This window comes from Agelaius phoeniceus, chromosome 6, assembly GCF_051311805.1.
Source record: "Agelaius phoeniceus isolate bAgePho1 chromosome 6, bAgePho1.hap1, whole genome shotgun sequence".
NCBI lineage: Eukaryota > Metazoa > Chordata > Aves > Passeriformes > Icteridae > Agelaius > Agelaius phoeniceus.
In genome coordinates, this window is record NC_135270.1 from 34,653,747 (window position 1) to 34,671,944 (window position 18,198).

The 18,198-nt window shown below is 37.2% G+C and overlaps 1 protein-coding gene across 2 annotated transcripts; it reads left to right on the forward strand.

Moving 5' to 3' along the window:
* The first annotated feature begins 8,367 nt into the window (after positions 1-8,367).
* ZNF770 (zinc finger protein 770) lies at positions 8,368-17,210 on the forward strand. 2 transcript variants are annotated; one of them, XM_077180386.1, is made up of 2 exons: positions 8,368-8,502; positions 13,200-17,210. In XM_077180386.1, exon 2 carries the CDS (start codon positions 13,342-13,344, stop codon positions 15,535-15,537), a length of 2,196 nt encoding a protein of 731 aa, XP_077036501.1. In that variant the 5' UTR covers positions 8,368-8,502; positions 13,200-13,341; the 3' UTR covers positions 15,538-17,210. The 2 variants fall into 2 exon arrangements, with proteins under 2 accessions (XP_077036501.1, XP_054490914.2); XM_054634939.2 differs by having other exon boundaries at positions 8,372-8,523.
* The last annotated feature ends 988 nt before the right edge of the window (positions 17,211-18,198 follow it).

An 18,198-nucleotide genomic window follows, 5' to 3' on the forward strand; every position in this document is an offset into this window, starting at 1 on the left:
AAATATTGAGTGGAACTGAGAGGAATCATATGGTCCACTCAGACAAAAACATAGGATGGTGCAAGACTGTGAAGAGCAGTAAAGCCATTATGAATTGGCCAACATTGACTAGTGCTGATTAGCAGGTAATTGCAGCTTTTTTGTTAACCAATCATTCATCTTGAAATTAAGATGTTTGTGACTACTGAGTGAGCATCTTTTTCTCTAACTCATAAACCTGGGTAAAACATAAGAGGTTCTGTGGTCATTGGTTTTCCAAAAAGAGCAAGAAATGGGATACATGGAACCATTTTCCTTTCCCTCCAGTTGTCAGCATTCAGTAACAGAAACAAAACCTTCTCTTTGGACTGGTTTTTTGGTTTCTAATATTTTTATATATTGTACTGATCTCTGCCAGGTGACTTTTAGGTCCTGGGATGGTTTACTTTATATATTCATTGGTGGACCTTCTAGAGGTTATAAAGTCTCATCTTTTTGAGGTTTTTAAGTTGTTACTATACAAAAGATGAGTGGAAAATGTGTAGAAAAAACTATACCATGTAAACTCAGAATTATAGGATAGTAAAATTCATTATAGGATGTGGCATGCTTTTGCTGGATCAAAGACAGACCCTACATAGAGAAGCACCTTCAGCTTTTGAATTACTGAAACAAGAGTTTTAATGGAAAGCTACCAAACTCAGACCACTGAGCCCAGGAAGTTGCTCATAATATTATTTGCTTTCTGACTTAGGGTTAAAGAAAAAGTTGGAAACTAAAAATGCATCCACGTTTTCAGAATAACTGTGCAGTGGTGATCACACTGCAGGGCAAATGAAGTATCAGAGTGAGTTTTGAAGGCAAATGCATCATTTATCCATACTGTTTGACTGTTTAAACCTTTCAGGGTTAGCTGTGGGCAGCACACTCAGTACAACTAGCAAGAAAGTGTCTTCTTCTGGCTAACTCAAGAATGTACATTAGGTGAAGACATGTCCTGGAAATTCATGCCTAAGCCTAGAAGCTTACTTATGCCATCAGACTGTGTACTGATATCAGATGAATGATGTCAAGCAAAAAAAGTAGTTTGGACTTTGTCCTAGAAAAGACCCAACATACCCACTAGGGCAAGGATAGACAGGGATGGTGAACAGATGAAATTCAGTTTGTCATAAATGGAAACACAACATAACATATAGTAAAAGGCAGACAATCTATGGAAGTAAGGGATGGGACTCTGAAAAATCAGCATTTCCTCTCTCTCCAATGAAAGGGGAAATAGACAGATGTAGGCTGTTATAGTTAAAGGTGTTACACTCTCATAACAGTTCTGGAGTAGTCAAGGAGACACAAGTAAATGTGTAGGCTGACATGAGTATCCATAATGCATTTTAATAACTTGAGGGCTTGGGGGGGTGTGTAGAATTTACCAATTTTCTATTTTCTTCTTTTTATTACTCATGTTAAGGTAATTTAAAGCTGAAGTCAGAAGGGTAAAGCACTGTGAGATAGAAAATATCTTTTACCTTAATATCCAATCCTTATGCAAGTAAATATCTAGCCTTAGAAGCCAAAAGAATATTTTCCTCCAAGCTAACTGTATCCTTCCTGCAATATGACTTTAGTTGACATTATGCACATTTATTAAATTTCAGCATGTTTATTGAGTTATCAAATAATTTGATGATTTGACAATTTGATTTGTCAAGATTCTCTGCAGTGTAGAGAAAACTAATTGTATTGACAGACAGAAGCTTTTGAGAAAGTCAATACAGGGGCACTGGAGTTTAAGAATGGAAAGGATTTCGTAGCTCATCAAATCCAATTTCCTGGTACTACAGGTGGTCAAGTGTTTCATGTTCTACTGCTGTTGTATTTCTGGAAAAATAAACATACAGCTTTCCTAATTGTCGTACTTCAAGCCTTACAAGTTTTGCTGCTACTTAAGATTCTCAGTTTCCCTCTCTTTTCACCTACCTAGAAATCCATATTGAAAACTGAGGCAAAATATCCATTGCATTTTGAACCATGCATGGTTTATCCTCCATTCAGGGAACAGGAATGTCATTTAATGTTCTTTTAAATTTATGTGGACGAAGAACCTTTTGTTATCTATTTTTTTAAGATTTATGATGTTTGATTTTCAGTAAATCTTATTTCACCACTATACTTCGCATCACTGATGTTTAGCTTTCCTTGCTGACCACTATTTGGTTTAATTAATTCTAATTTCGCTAAATTCACCCTTTCTTTTGAAATCAATAAACCTGAAGACTAACTTCTATTAAACCATCAGCTAATCAAAATGTTATCTGTAGATCATCACTTAAAAGGTTGTTTTTATTACTAGCTATTCTTTAGTGCACATACCACTTCAAAAATCAAATGTAAATCAGTTCAAAAATAGCATCAGCTCTATTTGATTCAGTAATCATTCACTATTGTCTACCAAATCTGGGAATAACTGGTTCTGAATATTCTTATTGACACTTTTCTCCCAGGGAATGACACTGAAACTGATCTGTCCAGCAGTAATTTTGACTATTTTGTTCATAGCTCGTATATTTCTCCTTAACTAAAGCTATGGTCCACAGACCTATAAACAAGTTTAAATGTTAGATCCTGTTGTCTTTCAAACCTCCATCAGCTCCAACTACCTTTAATTTTGTCCCTAATGTCTCCAGTGACGGAGATCTCACAACATCTACCTCTTCCAGAGTTTTACCATTTTCAAAGCAAAAAAGTTGAGGATTTTTTCCTCATGTTTAGGGGGAGCACTGGATTTCAGTCTGTGCCTCCTGCCCTTGCAGTGGTGACCATTGAGAGGAGTCCAGCTCCAGCTTCTTCCCTCCCTGCCTCCCACTTCAAAATGTATTTAAACACATTTATAAGATCCCTGCTAAGTCTTCTCTTTCTGAGGCTAAACAGCCACAGCTCTTTGAGTTTCTCCTTACAGAGCAGATGCTACTTAATCATCTTAGTGCCTTTTTGCTGGACTCATTCCAGTATTTCCAGCTCTACCTTCTACTAGGAAGGCCAGCAGTGGGCACAGTACTGAGCACGTTTTGTTTTCTCCATATCTCTTTTTGTTTATGTTAATTTTACTAATTCCATGAAAGGAATTAATTTCCATTTAATGAAAGGTCATTTTTAGCTCTTGCATGCATACATATACCTTGGAATTATATTGCACAATTTAATGTTTCAGTGATGTAAGGAATACTTTATCACTCAGTGTCCACCTAAGCTAGCAAATGGCACTGGATGTGCAAAGTCAGAAACTCGAAACTCACACATTAGACACAGCATGTGCAGTTTTATATTGCATTTTAATTTTTCACTTCTATATCATCAGAAATTTCTTTTAAAATGAAACAAATGAATCTACAGGAAGGAGGTGAAGAGAAGGGGAACTTTCTATGGAGTATGTCAATCTGTAGATTAATTAATACATTGATTCCATTTGAGAGGCTGAATGTACCTGTCTTCCCACTGAGATACCCACTGTGCAATCAGTGGTAATTTAAAAATCAATTGCTCTTCTGTAGTAATTAGGTTTGTCCATTTAAACAGATAAAATTGATAGAGCCTGCAACTAATTTCAAAGCAGGGATTCTTAAGGGATTGAAGAGATTAAGAGCTGTGAGCCAGCAATTTGTGGGTTTTTCACTCAACAAATGAACATCTACATACACTGATTTGTGTATAAGTTTCAAGTACATTGTACCAGATAAGAAAATTATTTTGAAATATACTGCTAAACAAAGCATAATATATTATGCTATATATTATATATATATACAAAGCAAAAAAGTTAATGAAAGTGATTCTTAAAGGCACTGAAATGTAATTAATCTTACATCTCATAGAATTAAGTGAGTAGAATGTGTTGTCTTTAAAATTTCGTCATATTCTCTGGAAATTTCTCTTTCTTTTCCCTATGTTTTTGTAAGTCTGGCTGAATAACTTTTACTCTTCTCAAAAATTTCATTACAAGTTGTTTTCTGTTTTGAGCATACAGAGAGAATTTATGGAGCTCTTGACACAGAGTGCTTAATCAAATACAATATGATACTTGCATGTGTAGAATACATATTTCTGAGATTCATTAAACAACTATCTTCCCTCAAGGCAATTCATTGTTATGCACCAGAGGGCTTTAAGATGGACTATTTAGGGAAAAAAAAAGGCAGAAAATAGGGCAAGAGAAAAAGGAAGAAACCTAAGACTAACATTAAATGCATATTCACAGTTTTAAAAGCCTTTGCAATTTACTGCAGCCCCGAGGTGGCATTAATTGACACATTAGCAAGTTATATACTGTGTTATGTGTCTATTTAGCCTATAACACAATAAAAATAACACCAGGGGAATCGCTGTAACACATTGCATATACAGCTTGTGTTTAAAGTAGGGAATACCTTACAAAAGCAGACAAGAGCAGATTAATGATAATGTGTTGCAGTTAACTCACAGACTGTCCCTGCAACTCATGCAATTGAATTGCCAACTGTCAGCTTGCAGAGGCATCTTCACAATATTTTAAGGCAAAATATTATGCTTCCTAAAAATTAATGGGAACAGAAATTTATTTGAATGAGATCTGGCTTTCCATATCAATAGATTACAGCATATACCCACAAAAAGACTAATCACTCATTTTATGTTAAAATTGAGACTGAGATGTTAATACCTACTCTAGATAGTGTGCCTTCTACAAGTGGAGCAATATGCATTTAGAATAATAATGTAAAAGAATTACATAACTTATGTTCTTGTGTAAAATTTTCTTTCACGAATGAAGGAACACAGCATTTCAGGATCTTGAAATTCAGCACTAGCCAGTGAAACTATTCTATTGCACAATTTTTATTTAAGGAAAGTTTAGGAATTATTTTTTCATTTATTTTTTACATTTCCTTTTCTTTGAAAAAGAAAAAAAAACACTTAAAAAGTATCTTGCACATAACAATATAGCTATCACCAGAGCTAATTCTCTAAAACCTCTCAAGGGCCAAGTTAGATAACAATCATGCAGATTGTTTCAATATGCTCCTGGTTTATTATTTGTTAAATGTAACCTTATTTAGATAAGTAAAACAAGGGTAATCTGTATACAAAAGCATGCACATCCTGAATATTCTGCATATTCTCAACATGTAGAAAACTGCTACAAATGTTAATATTAGTGTGCAGTAAGAATGAATAACATCTGGGAGTGGAAGCATCAGAAAGAAAAACCAGCTGGAGAATAGTTACAAGAATGGTGTGTACCACAGCACCTCGATTAACAGGTCATCAAGATCCCAGCACATATCTACCTACAGCTTGGAAGCACACAAGATGAGGCAAAAGGCAGCGAGTAAATCCCAAATCTGAAGTGGGACAGGATTGTGAAAATAAGTGTGGTCAGGTTACAAAAAGACATCCACAACCAAGATGTGGGAAGAAGGCATAAGTGAATAGTTGAAATCATTTTAGATTTAAAATAAATCCACTTTCCACTCCTAGGAGGTCTTGCATTGTTGCTACAATGTTGCAACATGACTTCCTACAAACCCTGCCTATTTTTTCTTTGGCATCATAAAACCATATAATTGACTCCGCGTGTTTGCAGTGTTTTCCACAAAAACATATTGAATTAATTCACCTGTTTTGTTATAACTGGGCTAGGACTGAATTTAGTATTTTTTGATTCTACTTTCTGGTAACTTCTAGAACTACACAAGAAGATTCTCAGCTGGTATTCATTGCAACAGCTTTGTTAAAATCAAGAGAGCTACAACAATCTACACCAGCTGTGGGTCTGCTATACTAGCTTGTTACCAGGCAGATGCAGAACTCAGCTGCTTGTGTACTTGCTTCGGACCAGACCAGGGTTTCATGAGCAGGCTCCTAAGGCTGGATACACTTTAAAATAAAATAGATGCTTTAAAAAGAAAAATATATATATTCAGGTTATCTGCAGTTATAGAACGATGACTAATATTTCTGAATAGCTTTATGAGATGCACATGGCAATTATTATGCACTTTTTATAGCTAGGCCATGGACATCTAGAAGCCTAAGTGACTTCCCTGTGGCCAAATAGTGTTTCCAAGCCTTCAGCTCTCGGCTGTCCCAATCCCCATTTTAACCACAAGACTTGGCTCCCTTTCAGGGAGTAACTGATGTGTGCTATGTGCCTGTATGCTACTAAAGCAACAAGCAACACTAACTAAGCTGTTTGCTTGAGGATTTCAGCTTAAATGGAAATAAATTTTGTTCTGTAGTGTTACAATTTGGCTCGTGTGTTGTAAATTAGGTCAGATGTTATTTATACCACTGGTGATGAGAATAATTTGATTTTTAATGTTGCTAAGCTAAGAAGTAGTGATTGTTCTACAGAATTCGTTCCTAGGTATCACAAAAGGACATTTCTAGGTATCTCAAGAACGGCTCTTCACAGACACCAAGGCCTGCAAAAATTATCCTTAGGCTAGTAAATGCTGCCAACTTCTCTTTCAATAATGTATACAACATTCATGAGTAAACAATTACTTTTTTATATATACAGCAGTTGTTTGGAGTTTCCTCAGCACAGATGATTTCTACTTGAATTCCCAGTAGGACTGGGAGAGAGGGCTTAATACCCAGAGCACAAAGACAATTTAAGTTACCACAGCCTCTTTAAAACTTTACTAATTTATATCTTTGATATTTTGTTTGTTCTGCCCTCTTCTGTTCCTCCTGCTCAGAGTCAGATCCATTGTACCAAGATGGAGTCTCAGTAAAAGGACAGCTGAAAAAAGATGAGTGAGCTGGCAGTCATGTTTTTCTAAGAAATTAATGCTGCACGTGCAAATAATTATTTAATTTCAGTCTGCATGAACAAAAGAAAATAAGCAAAGCTCTTAGGAAAATGCATCTGTATGAAAAAATTAAACCTCTTATAAGCTTTATCACAGGGAATGACTTATTTTGTCTTCAGTATTGCAATTTCACTCATAAAGATAGTCAAATCAATTATCAGTGTTTAAAAAGGTGGGGGTTGGTGAGCTGTCCCTTTTTTAAAGGAAAAAGGAAAGCAGAGAAGACATCTGCTGGTCCTCTGTAAGTCCTGGGATATGGCAGATACCTTAAAAATAACAAATTACAAAAAATAGAAAAAATCTGCAATATGTCTTTTTGTGCTTTTGATAAAGAGTTTGGGATTTAACTAATAGAGTTCATATTGAGCTGTAAATGCAGGTGGCTAAGTCAAAAGTCTCGTGACTAGAAATTCTCTGTCCCAATGGGGACAACGTAACCAGCCTCATCCATGTCCTTGTGTTTTATTAACAGACATTTATGATTAATCTCTTACACTTTGCTGTGTCATTTGCATGTTCTTTTATGAGGCAGAATCACAGAAAGGAGTGATTTGATTTGGCAGGGACCAAACCCAGGTTATCTAATCTAACCCCTTGCCGTAGATACAGACATCTTTCACTAGACCATGTTGCTTAAAGCCCATTCAGCCTGGCCTTGAGCACTTCAGGGATGGGGCATCCACAGCTTCTGGGCAACCTTTTCCAGTGCCTCACCACTCTTATTTGTGCAACATTTATTCTTTATGTCCAATCTAAATCTATCCTCTTACAGTTAAAAATGTTTGTTTCTTGTCCTGTCACTACACGCCTTGGAAAGTCTTATAAGCCTCCTTTAAGCACAGGAGGGCAGCAGTAGGGTTTCTCCAGAGCCTTCTCTCTTCCTGAACAACCTCAACTCTCTCAGTGTGTCTTCATAGGGGAGGTGCTCCAGCCCCTTCTTGTGGCGTCTTCTGGACTTGCTCCAGCAGGTCCTGGGCTGGGGAGCCCTGAACTGGATGCAAGCCCCACCTGTAAATGGTTTCTGTCCTTTTCTGTATGCCTTCAGCCCTTTGCTGGCCATTCCTCTGAGGTAACCTCAGCTGGGCTGTGGCCACCGAGGGAGATCTGACCACACTGCTGGGCCGGCGTCCATCCCTCAGCCACCAGCTCCTGCCTTTGTTGGCTCCCACTCTCCTGCAGAGAAACCAAACCGGTCACGTTTGTGTGCACGCGTAATTGGAGGTGTTTTTAGAATTCCCGGGCAAGCGTCTCTTCTCTCCTTCCCTTCCTGGTACCATTTCCTGGCCTTTGAAGCCAGTTGGTTTGGCTTTGGGTGCGTTTAACACATAATAAGAGTTTAACTGCCATCGTGCTTTGCTTGCAACCCTGCAACCACCGGGCGTTGGTTATGTGCTTTTGGGTGGCTGCAGTAGAAAATGTGTCTTGTTCGTACGGAACAACGTGCCACACCAATTAAAAATTCATCAGCAGGGCCGGGGGGCATGTTCTGCCTGGGCATAAATGACATAAATAAAGCCTCCCCAGCCCCTGGTCCCGGCCGCGGCCCAGCGGCGGGCGGGGCCGGATTGCGGGAGGAACGGAAAGCACCGGCGCGGGTTTCCCGCTGTCCCGGTGCCATCCGGGGGGAAGCGTTTACGCGGCAGCAATCCCGGGAGAGATGAGGAAGGTGGAGGTGCGGTAGCTGCTTCTCCAGGTCGCTCCCTTCTTCGCCCCCGGTCGCTGCCCCTTCCCTGGGCCGTGCGCGGTCCCGAGCCCCGGGGGCACCGCGGGGCCAGGCCGGGCCGGGGGGGGCTCTCCTTGCGCGAGGGGAGGCATGGCTGGGCCGGGCGGCCGCGGGCCCAGCAGGGACCCGCTGTACGAGAGCCGGCCCCGGGCGGGGTGCTGCGGATGTGTGCGTATAGGGGCGTGTGTGTGTATGTATATGTGTGTGTGTGTCCGCAAGGGCCCCCTCGACACCTGCTCTTAGGTTTCTAACTGGATTTACGTGAGTCCTGTTGGGGGGGTGTTGGTGACACGCAGGGGTCTCAGGCCCCTGAAGCAGAATGTACGTCGGTTCTTAAACCAGCCCTGCTTCACCACCACACATCTTTTACTTTGGTTGGCTTCAGGGAGTGTATCGGACAGTTACAAGGAAAAGAGGCGAGAATAAAGGGTGTTAACTTTGAGGAGCCATAATGCCCGTTGTTGATTTCTGTGTAAGTGGCGAGTTAAGGTTCCATTTCTGATGTGATTTGTCCTCCCATTGTAGCAATCTAAACTTTTCTCTCGGGAGAGCTGGTGAGGAAATCCAGCGGGCAAAATATTTGTCTTGGTGCTCAGGTTCCTCTCTCTGGCATGCTGTTTCATAAATCACTTTCTTTTTGAGTCATTAGTGTTATCTGAGGCACCTTATGTTTCTTCACATATCTATTATTATAATTTGTTTTCTTATATAATTGTTTCTGGGAGGTTATAAGCATTAGCGTGCCTCAAGGATTTGAAGATATACTAATAATAATGCAGAAGAATCCTCCCTGGAAAATTTTGAAATATATTGAATTTTCAATTCCTAAATGTGTTGTTTTGAATTACAATAAGGAGTCACCAAAAAACAATACAAGAATATATTCTCTTATGTAGGGTCAGCTGTATTGGTGTGGGAATTTGAGAAGTGTTTATACAACCTGCTTTGGAGACCTCCAATGTAGGCAGAGCAATCTCCCCATAGAACTTATTTGTATGCTCATTAAGAAACACTTTGCAGCTGTAAGGACAATAATGTACTTGAATTCTTTTTACAGTAATTTGAAGCCATTTTCATTCACAACAATAAGTGGTTTGGGGAACAGCTTATTTCTGTTTCCCTTAAAAATGTTTGTTCTGCTTTGTCTTGCAGGGGGTGTGTGTGTTATTTTTTTTAATTGTGTCTCCTCTTTTTTAGCCTAGATGTTCCCAGTTACTTTAATCTTTTCTTGTATATTTTGCATTTAAGCTCAGATCATTCTTGATCCTCTTCTCTGAATTCATTCATTCTGATCAATTCATATGTTTGACTCAATTCAAAGGGCAGTATTCAAAACTGGATAGACTACTCTAGCTGAATTCTAAACAGTAGTAAGTAAGTAAGAAGGAAGAGTTATGTCCTCTCAAAGCTTTACATCTGTTCACTCATCCTGGTATGGATGGTAGCCTTTGGCATATTCACCTTCTGTTCCAACTTAGACTCTAGGTCTTTTCTGCACTAGGGGATTATTCTGTCCTAAATTGTAGATCTTGCTGTTCTTATTTAAGTACCCTCTTCCTGATTGGTTGTTTACTTTTTTATTGGAGCTTTTTAAAACAACCACAAAACGAACAAACACTACAATGCAAACTTTTCTGATTAGCAAAGACTGGATTTGAATTCAGAATTTTCTTCCATCCTTGTTTTGTTTTGTTGCAGCTTGCTGCCATCTGTAATATTAAGGAAACAGTTAATTATTAAACAATACTACTTAGCAGAGTCCTCTCTGAACTTTCAGTGGCCTGTGTAACTCCTCGGTTCTATTTTTCTGCATGACCTTGCAGCTAAGATGAAAAATAGAGACAGCGTAATATTAAATTGGAGCTTTGCCAGAAACTAAATCCTTATCACATAGTGAGGTATGTTTTCTAACTCAAATTAGGACAAGCATGTGTACTTTCAAGGCTAGCAGGAAGCAATATTCCAAGCTTGTCTTTTGCTCTGTGATCTTCAGCAGCAGCATGTTTATTCCTTAGATGTCCAAGGCACAGAGCACCTTGAAATAGATGTGGAGATGCCTGTCCTTAGTAAATAGGATTTGAAAATATATTTGGGCCACACAGTAATGCTCTGTCTTGGCTCCTTTCTCCTCCCCTTGTATCCCCTTGGTTTAGCTTATCTGAGTCTTGAGTCTTTCATAGGGCAAGAAGATCACAGCAAGAAGCTCTACTCTGCTTTTGACACCTTGTACTACAGAGCATTTTCCTCATTCACCAGATAGAATCTTAAAAAATTTATAAGCTAAATACAAAATCCCTTGTGTAATATGCCACATCTGTCTCTTACTTCGGACTTCTTTTCTTTGCATGTCACCGTAGTGTTTGAGCATTTTCCTGATGTGTAAATTAGATCTGCATGACAGTATGTTAACTGAAATACATCACTCTTTACAGTTCTTCCTCAGGAGATTTTCTTTCCCTGCTAATGGAGGCTGCCTTGAGCTGCACAGAAATTCAGCATGGTAGAGGATCTTTTCTCCTTTTCTCAGCCTGCCTGTCTTTAGCTTCATGGTAGCACCAGCTAGAAAGTATTTGGTGTCACACACTTCTCTCTCTAAACTCCCAGTATCCACATGATGTGTCAACTGGGAGGAAAAGGGGGTCTCCTAAAAGTGTTGTGTTTTCTTTCATCTTCAAAAGGAGACTGAAACTGAGTGGCTGTTAAAATTCTACAGGAAAAGGGAATTGGAAAGGAAAAGTTGACTTTCTCAACTGCTTTATCTACCCTGAACTGTTTCAGTGAGATTAAGAAACTCCTCAGTGTAGTGACAATCACATCTTAGGCAAACATCCAAATGTTCCTTATTAAGGCCACAATTACATAGGAACATATCTGTCAGGGGTGGAACAATTCTACCTCATTACCAGGTTTTCTTTCCATTAAGCTTAAGAAAAATCTTGATTCGCCAGATACTTTCAGTCTTAGTGTATGTTTCTTGAGTCTTGAACCAAGTTGTAACTTGCTTTAAAATGCAGTAGGCTTTTATTCTTTGCAATTACTTTGAATAGACACTTTGGATATTTGTGATTTTTTTAAAAATAAGGACATTATCTATTTGTGAAGTGTTTTGGAGACACTGAAATTAATTTTTTATTCTGCTGGTATGTTGAATGAATATTCAACTTGTAATAACTTTGAGATACACAAGACATTTCTACTAACTATAATTTGTGATAGTTTGATATTACAACTCAAGTGCTAACTGTTATGCTCTTGCTTTAAAGTTTGCTCCCTTCATCCCTTTTCTTTTATATTGGTGATATCATAGAGGGTTTTTATTCTGTTTGTACTATGCTTGTGGACTGGAATACGTAATCTTTCTTAGATGCTTCAATTTAGGAATGAAATGACCAACTGTAATTGGTCCAGAGATGATTAAAAACACCTTTTTTTGTTTGTTTGTTTTTTTGTGAACCTACAAGCAGTACTTAGAAAACCCCAGAATTTTCCTAGTTTTAAAACAAAAGGGGAGAAAGCAGACTTTGAATACATAAAGCAGTGGTAGAGAACACTGACAATAACTTTGTAGTAAAGAAAGGCTCAGCTGGGTGCAAGGACAAGCTTCATGAGGAGGTGAAACTTTGAAGCAGGAGCCCTGCTGAGGTTAAGGAACCTCCCTCAGTGCAAGTTTTTAAGACCACTTTGGAGGCTATGGAGACATAGGTGGCCTCACAGTGGAAGGTTTGGTTGAGGTACTTTCTAGCTATTCCTATGAATATTTTCATAACTTTTCATGCACTCAGGAACTTACAAACAAGAAAAAATAATTTGCAAGTCATTGAGCTGAGGCACAGTAGTGTGCCCAACTGTGTTCTGTGTTGAAAATTCAAAGAAAATTAGAACTATTTCACTATTTTGGGTTAGACTAAAACAATAATTATGATCAATTATGATAACTACCTTGGTATTCATTATGACTTCACAGTATATGCATGGTTAGGTATCACAACCCTGATATTCTAGCTTTATGGTGAGACAGCAAACATAGCCTGTGTTTTTTCCATGTTCTGGGAGTTGTCTTAGTTATGGTTACAGTTTGTGGCTCGTGTGTTGCTCTTGCTGACTGGCTCCAGCATTTGCCATTGTCAGAGAAATCAAAATTGATTATACTGCTGGATACATAGATAAGATACAGAAACATGAATAGTAAATTTAACAATATGTTGAAGCTAACTGTTTTTCTTTTCACTAACAGTGCATTCATTTAATGTATTTCTGAAGTGAAAGAAATCTTAGTTCTTCTCTTTTTCTCTCATCTTCATAAATATTATACTTGGGAGTTAGAATTACTGCTGTAGAGAAGACATTTATTACAATAAGTTCTTGAATTTTTTAAATTAATGTAGTTGAACTGTGTATTATTTGGAAGAACAGATGCATTTATAGCACAGATGACTTAAAATTGTTTTTCTTCTGGAAAGTAATCTAGTTTTTCTGTATCACATAGCAACTAGTGATTACTCTCTTACAAGGAAAGTATTTTAAGCTAAATTAAATCAAGAGTGTGCTAATCTAGATACTTTTGGTATCTTATGTAGAAAACAAGAGACAAACTTAGTCAATTATGCATTAATATAGGCTAAATAATACTCTTTTTCTTATTTTAGGAACCAGTGGGATTTAAGAATCTCTCTCCTAAGAAAATTTGCTGCTTCTACAGTTTTCCATCTTAGTGTGCACTTGATAATTTCACTTGAAATACCTATCTGAAGAAATTAAGAGTAGGCGAGGTGTAATTACCTTTTAAAAATGTTAAAAACTCAGCATTGTGTAGCAGCTGTCAAGATACCCAAGAAAAAGCCATATATTTGTGACATGTGCTATAAACAGTTTGAAACCCCATCAAAATTAGCTAGGCATTACCTCATACATACTGGTCAAAAGCCATTTGAATGTCATGTATGCAATAAAACGTTCAGGCAGTTAGTCCACCTGGAGAGGCATCAGTTAACCCATAATCTGCCTTTTAAGTGTATTGTTTGCTATAGAAACTTCAAAAATGTAATCACTTTCTTAAAGCATCAGCAGCTTCATAATGAAAATTACGAGAATGATACAAAGCAAACAGAAAACTATGTGAATTCTGAGCAAGACAGGGTCACTTGTGGCATATTTCATTGTTCTGTGTGCTGGAAACCCTTTGCAACTGAAGAGAGGTGGATGCTGCATCAGTGTCTCAAGTCAGATCATCTACATGGTGCCAGAAGGAGAAAGAAGAAAACTCACACTTGTGAATCATGTAACAAGACCTTTCCATCCAGATCCAAGCTAGAAAGGCACTTCCTTATTCACACTGGCCAAAAACCTTTTAAGTGTTCTTCATGTGGCAAATCTTTCAGACAGTCAACACATTTGAAAATTCATCAGCTCACACACACAGAAGAAAGGCCTTTTCAGTGCTGTTTTTGTCAGAAGGGATTTAAAATACAGAGCAAACTCATGAAGCATAAACAGCTCCATGCCAGAAATAAGACTTTCCCCAATATTGTATGTAAAGCAAAGACTCTTAAATATCCCAGACCACACAACGTGTTGGAAGGAAGATGGGATAGTTTTGAGAATGCTGATACACACAAGTCACAGGAGAACGACCCACATGATGTGCACTCAATTTATATTGTACCCTTTCAGTGCCCAGCATGTGACCAGTGTTTTGAAACAGAGCATTTTCTAAAGGTACACAAATGTTGTTATCCAAAAGAAAGCAGAAGTTCAAATAATGGTACAACAGCACGCAGACATGCAGTCAACAGGAAAAATAAGAGCCTGATGAAACTGAAGCATACTGGAGGAAAGGCAACAGATTTTTCTCTGACTAACAGAAAAAAATTTAAATCGGGTCACATTGGAAGTCCTGACCTGGTTACAGCTAGGGATCAGCGCTGTGATCAGCATGTGTCCACTAAACCTTCCAAGGAGCGCCGGAGCCGGCGTGACGTGCACAAGGCAGTTTGCAGTCGGATGAAAAGAACGTTTGCTGTGCCGTTACCTTGGCAAGAGTACCCACAGCCTCCTGACGTGGGCAGGAATTTAAAAGATGTGCTTCCTGGTGAAAGCATGTTAAATGTTGGTGATTCACTGGATAATAAAGATGATGCTTTTTATGGTTCATCAAATGATAGTTTTTTTGATAATCCAGAAGTACTTCACTCTACTTTTTCATCTTCTGCAAAAAATACACATAACAGACACAAAGTGTGTAAATGTGACAGATGTGAAAAAATTTTTCCATCTTCATCCAAACTTCAAAGACATTATCTTATACACACGGGACAGAAGCCCTTTGGCTGTAATGTTTGTGGGAAGGCATTTAGACAGTCAGCTCACTTAAAAAGACATCAGCTCACCCATACTGAAAAGAGAGCCTGTAAAAGCACCGTTTGCCAGGTAGAATTTGTAAACCTGAACCAACTTTTCAACCACCAGGGAGATCACACTGAATTTATGTCTTCTCAGCCTGTGGGTTATTCAGGTTACTCTCAAGCACCTTCACAGCCATCTGGCTTTGAAGAATTTGAGCTGATTCAGTCAAACCAAGCAGCTGAAATCAAAGTTGAAATTGAGTCGGGGGATTTTGTTCTTGACACCAGCAGTAGAAACCCACAGCCGTATTTGTGCAGTAAATTGTTGGAAACAAAGCAAAGCTGTTACAGCTCTTGGCATGATTTTTCTGAAAGTAGTGAAAAAAGTGAAGCTGTTAACAAATTATATCAATGCAGTATCTGCTTTAAAACTTTTAAATCTCCTTCTAAGCTTGAAAGACATCACCTAATGCATGCTGGACAGAAGCCATTTGAATGTTTAGTTTGTGGAAAAAAATTCAGACAGGCCCCACATTTGAAAAGACACCACCTTATTCACTTTAAAGAGAGCTTAAAGCTTAGTTCCACTGAGGAACAAGCAGAGAATGTATTAGTTTTATCAAAACAGGATAATGTCCTATGAAATAGTTTTTAAATTTTTTGGTTGTGTAATTATAAAAGATTTATATTAGGCCAAACAATTAACTGAAGGGGATTATATTTTCTATTACAGAGATGACCTGGTGAAGTTAATTTGCTGTCTAAAGAACTCTCTACTTAATATAGTTTGTGAGATATTAATGTTGAGATGTTATTTTAAAATCCAACAAACCCACATGCTCTTTGCATTCCCTTTGGCTAGATTAAATTTATAAATACACATTCATGTTGTATCAATAGTGTTGCAGTAATCTACAATGTTCCATGAATAAGATGATTATCACTAAACAGAAAATACTATATGGGAAAATGTAACACTTTTAAACTATCAGTAAAGTAAAGACAAAAAGGTAATTTTGAGAATATGAAAAAAAGGTCGTTTTACTTTCTTCTGGCTCCCCATATCTTCCAAGCAAAGGATTATTGCTGTATTTATCCCATATTAAAAAATAAAAAGGTTAGTTTTAGATAAAAGAGAGTAGAAAAAATAGAAAAATGGGAGAAAATTCAGTGAGAAGAATGTTGATGTGGTGTTATAGAAGATTCTATTTCTTATAGGATAGAAAAAAAACCTGCTTTGTTATTAACACTTAATGTGCCTGGAGACCTATACATGAGGAATTAGATAATTTCCCTTTTTATATAAAATACAAGGAGATAATGCTATAATATTAGGATTTATAATCAATTTATTCATTTCACCACTTCATTAACTCTACTTCCTTGTAAATCCTTTGCCTTCTCTAGCATTTTTGGCCAATTTATGCTTTACTGAACTATTTTTCTGTAAGAAAAGAAGACAAGAAATTATCATTAAGGTTAAAAATGGGCTTACTCTCTGTTCAGTCTCCTTCTAGCATACAAAGTGAACCAGTAAAAGAAATGTTCTCTAAGATGTGATAATAACTCAGATGAGCAGTTTTGTCAGGAAGTCATGTTCTCATTACATTAAATATAAGAGACTGAAAATTACTTTTAGCTGAAATTAAGTAATTCTGATTTTGTATTAATAGAATCTGTTTTACTTTCTGGTAACTTTCTATTAATAGAATAGTTTAACTTTCTGGTAACTAGATGGTTTTGTCCATTGTGCCAGTGGGGCTGGCTGGAAGTACAAGTACAGTGGAGCTCATACATCACAAACAAGAATGAAGTTTGTTTCTTCTTTTTTGTCCTCTGAAAAACTACCTTTTAGGATACTTCCTTTGTTATGCAACTTTGAATATCTGAATCCTGAAGTTCTTATTCCTGTTTCTAAATTAACATACCTGTAAGATACATGACAATTTTTTTAGTATTTAAATAGAACCATATTTATTTAAGAATTTTTTTTTATTTTATTTTTGAAATGGCCTGAATGTTGTGGTTCTCGGTGAATATGAAGGGTAAAAGGAGTTTTATGTTCATACATGTTATTTTCCATTTTCAGTGAGAATAAAACCAGGAAAAATACTTGGAAACAGTCTGTAGTTACTCTGCCTTTTGTATGACAGACAAATTCAGTATATTAATGATGATGATAGTTATATATTGAGATGTTTTTCTCCTTGTGTGAATTGTTTCATATTGAAAGACAAATGCTGTATAAAATATTTTGAAAGCATATTGTAGAGCTCTTTTAAAATACTGGTAATAAACTATTTTATTTATATTGTACTTTCAGAGTGTGCTTTATGTGCAAACCAGAGTTTTGAAACTACCTAACATTCTTTATGCAGAAAAGACTGCACATCAAAATAACTTTATATGATAAAACAATAGGTGTCATTTCAGATATTTTTTGTTATAAATATGTTTAAAGATAATAACATCTTTCTTATGGAGTTACAGTCATTTAAAAATGCTATGAGAGTAATGTTTAGAGAACACAAAATTTTAATGTTTTGAAAATACCAATTTAAGTAAAATGAAGGGAAAGTAATACAAAAATATTTTGAGGGATGAATAGACATTTGCAGGAAGTGTTACTGTCTGATGAATTTGAAAAGTAATGAAATCTTTGGGCTTGGATTTCAGAGCTACAATGTCTATCTGGCTCTCCATCCCTTCATAAAAAGTTTTGTGTCAGTGTAAATTCATTATTTTATGGGGATTATTCCATAAACTACCTAGAAAGGGGTTAAATGGTTCTAAGATTCAGGAAAGAAAAAACCCAAGGTTGGAATCCTGTGTGTTTTGCAGTTAACAGATTCTTCAAGTATCTTTGAGAATTTGAACTAGAACAGTTCTCTCTGTGTTCACAGTAACACTTCTTGTTGATTAGTATGTCAGTCATTTTCCATAATGCTTCGAGGCAAGTTCAAGCCATCACTCTTTAAATATCTTTGGTGGCAGAAACATTGCCTGTGGTTTTGTTAGAATGAACTGATGACTAATAATAATAATCTGATTGTACTGAAGTAGTGGATTTTTTGAGACTATGCAGAACCAAAGCATATTCTACGGGGGAAAACAGTTGGTTCTTCTGTGTTAACAATGAGTTCCTGCTGAGGAGAACTTCTCCAACAGCATGGGTTTAGCATTGAGGTTGTTCTCTGTGGAATAGAAGAAGGGTCAAATATTTTAAAACAAGCAGAAAAAAAAAGTAAAAGGGATTTTTTAAAGACAAATTATTCAACTGCAGTACTAACTGATCACATCATAC

What these genes read in the sequence shown, in the direction of transcription:
- ZNF770 (XM_077180386.1), top strand. Translation starts at nt 13,342, where the DNA reads ATGTTAAAAACTCAGCATTGTGTAGCAGCTGTCAAGATACCCAAGAAA.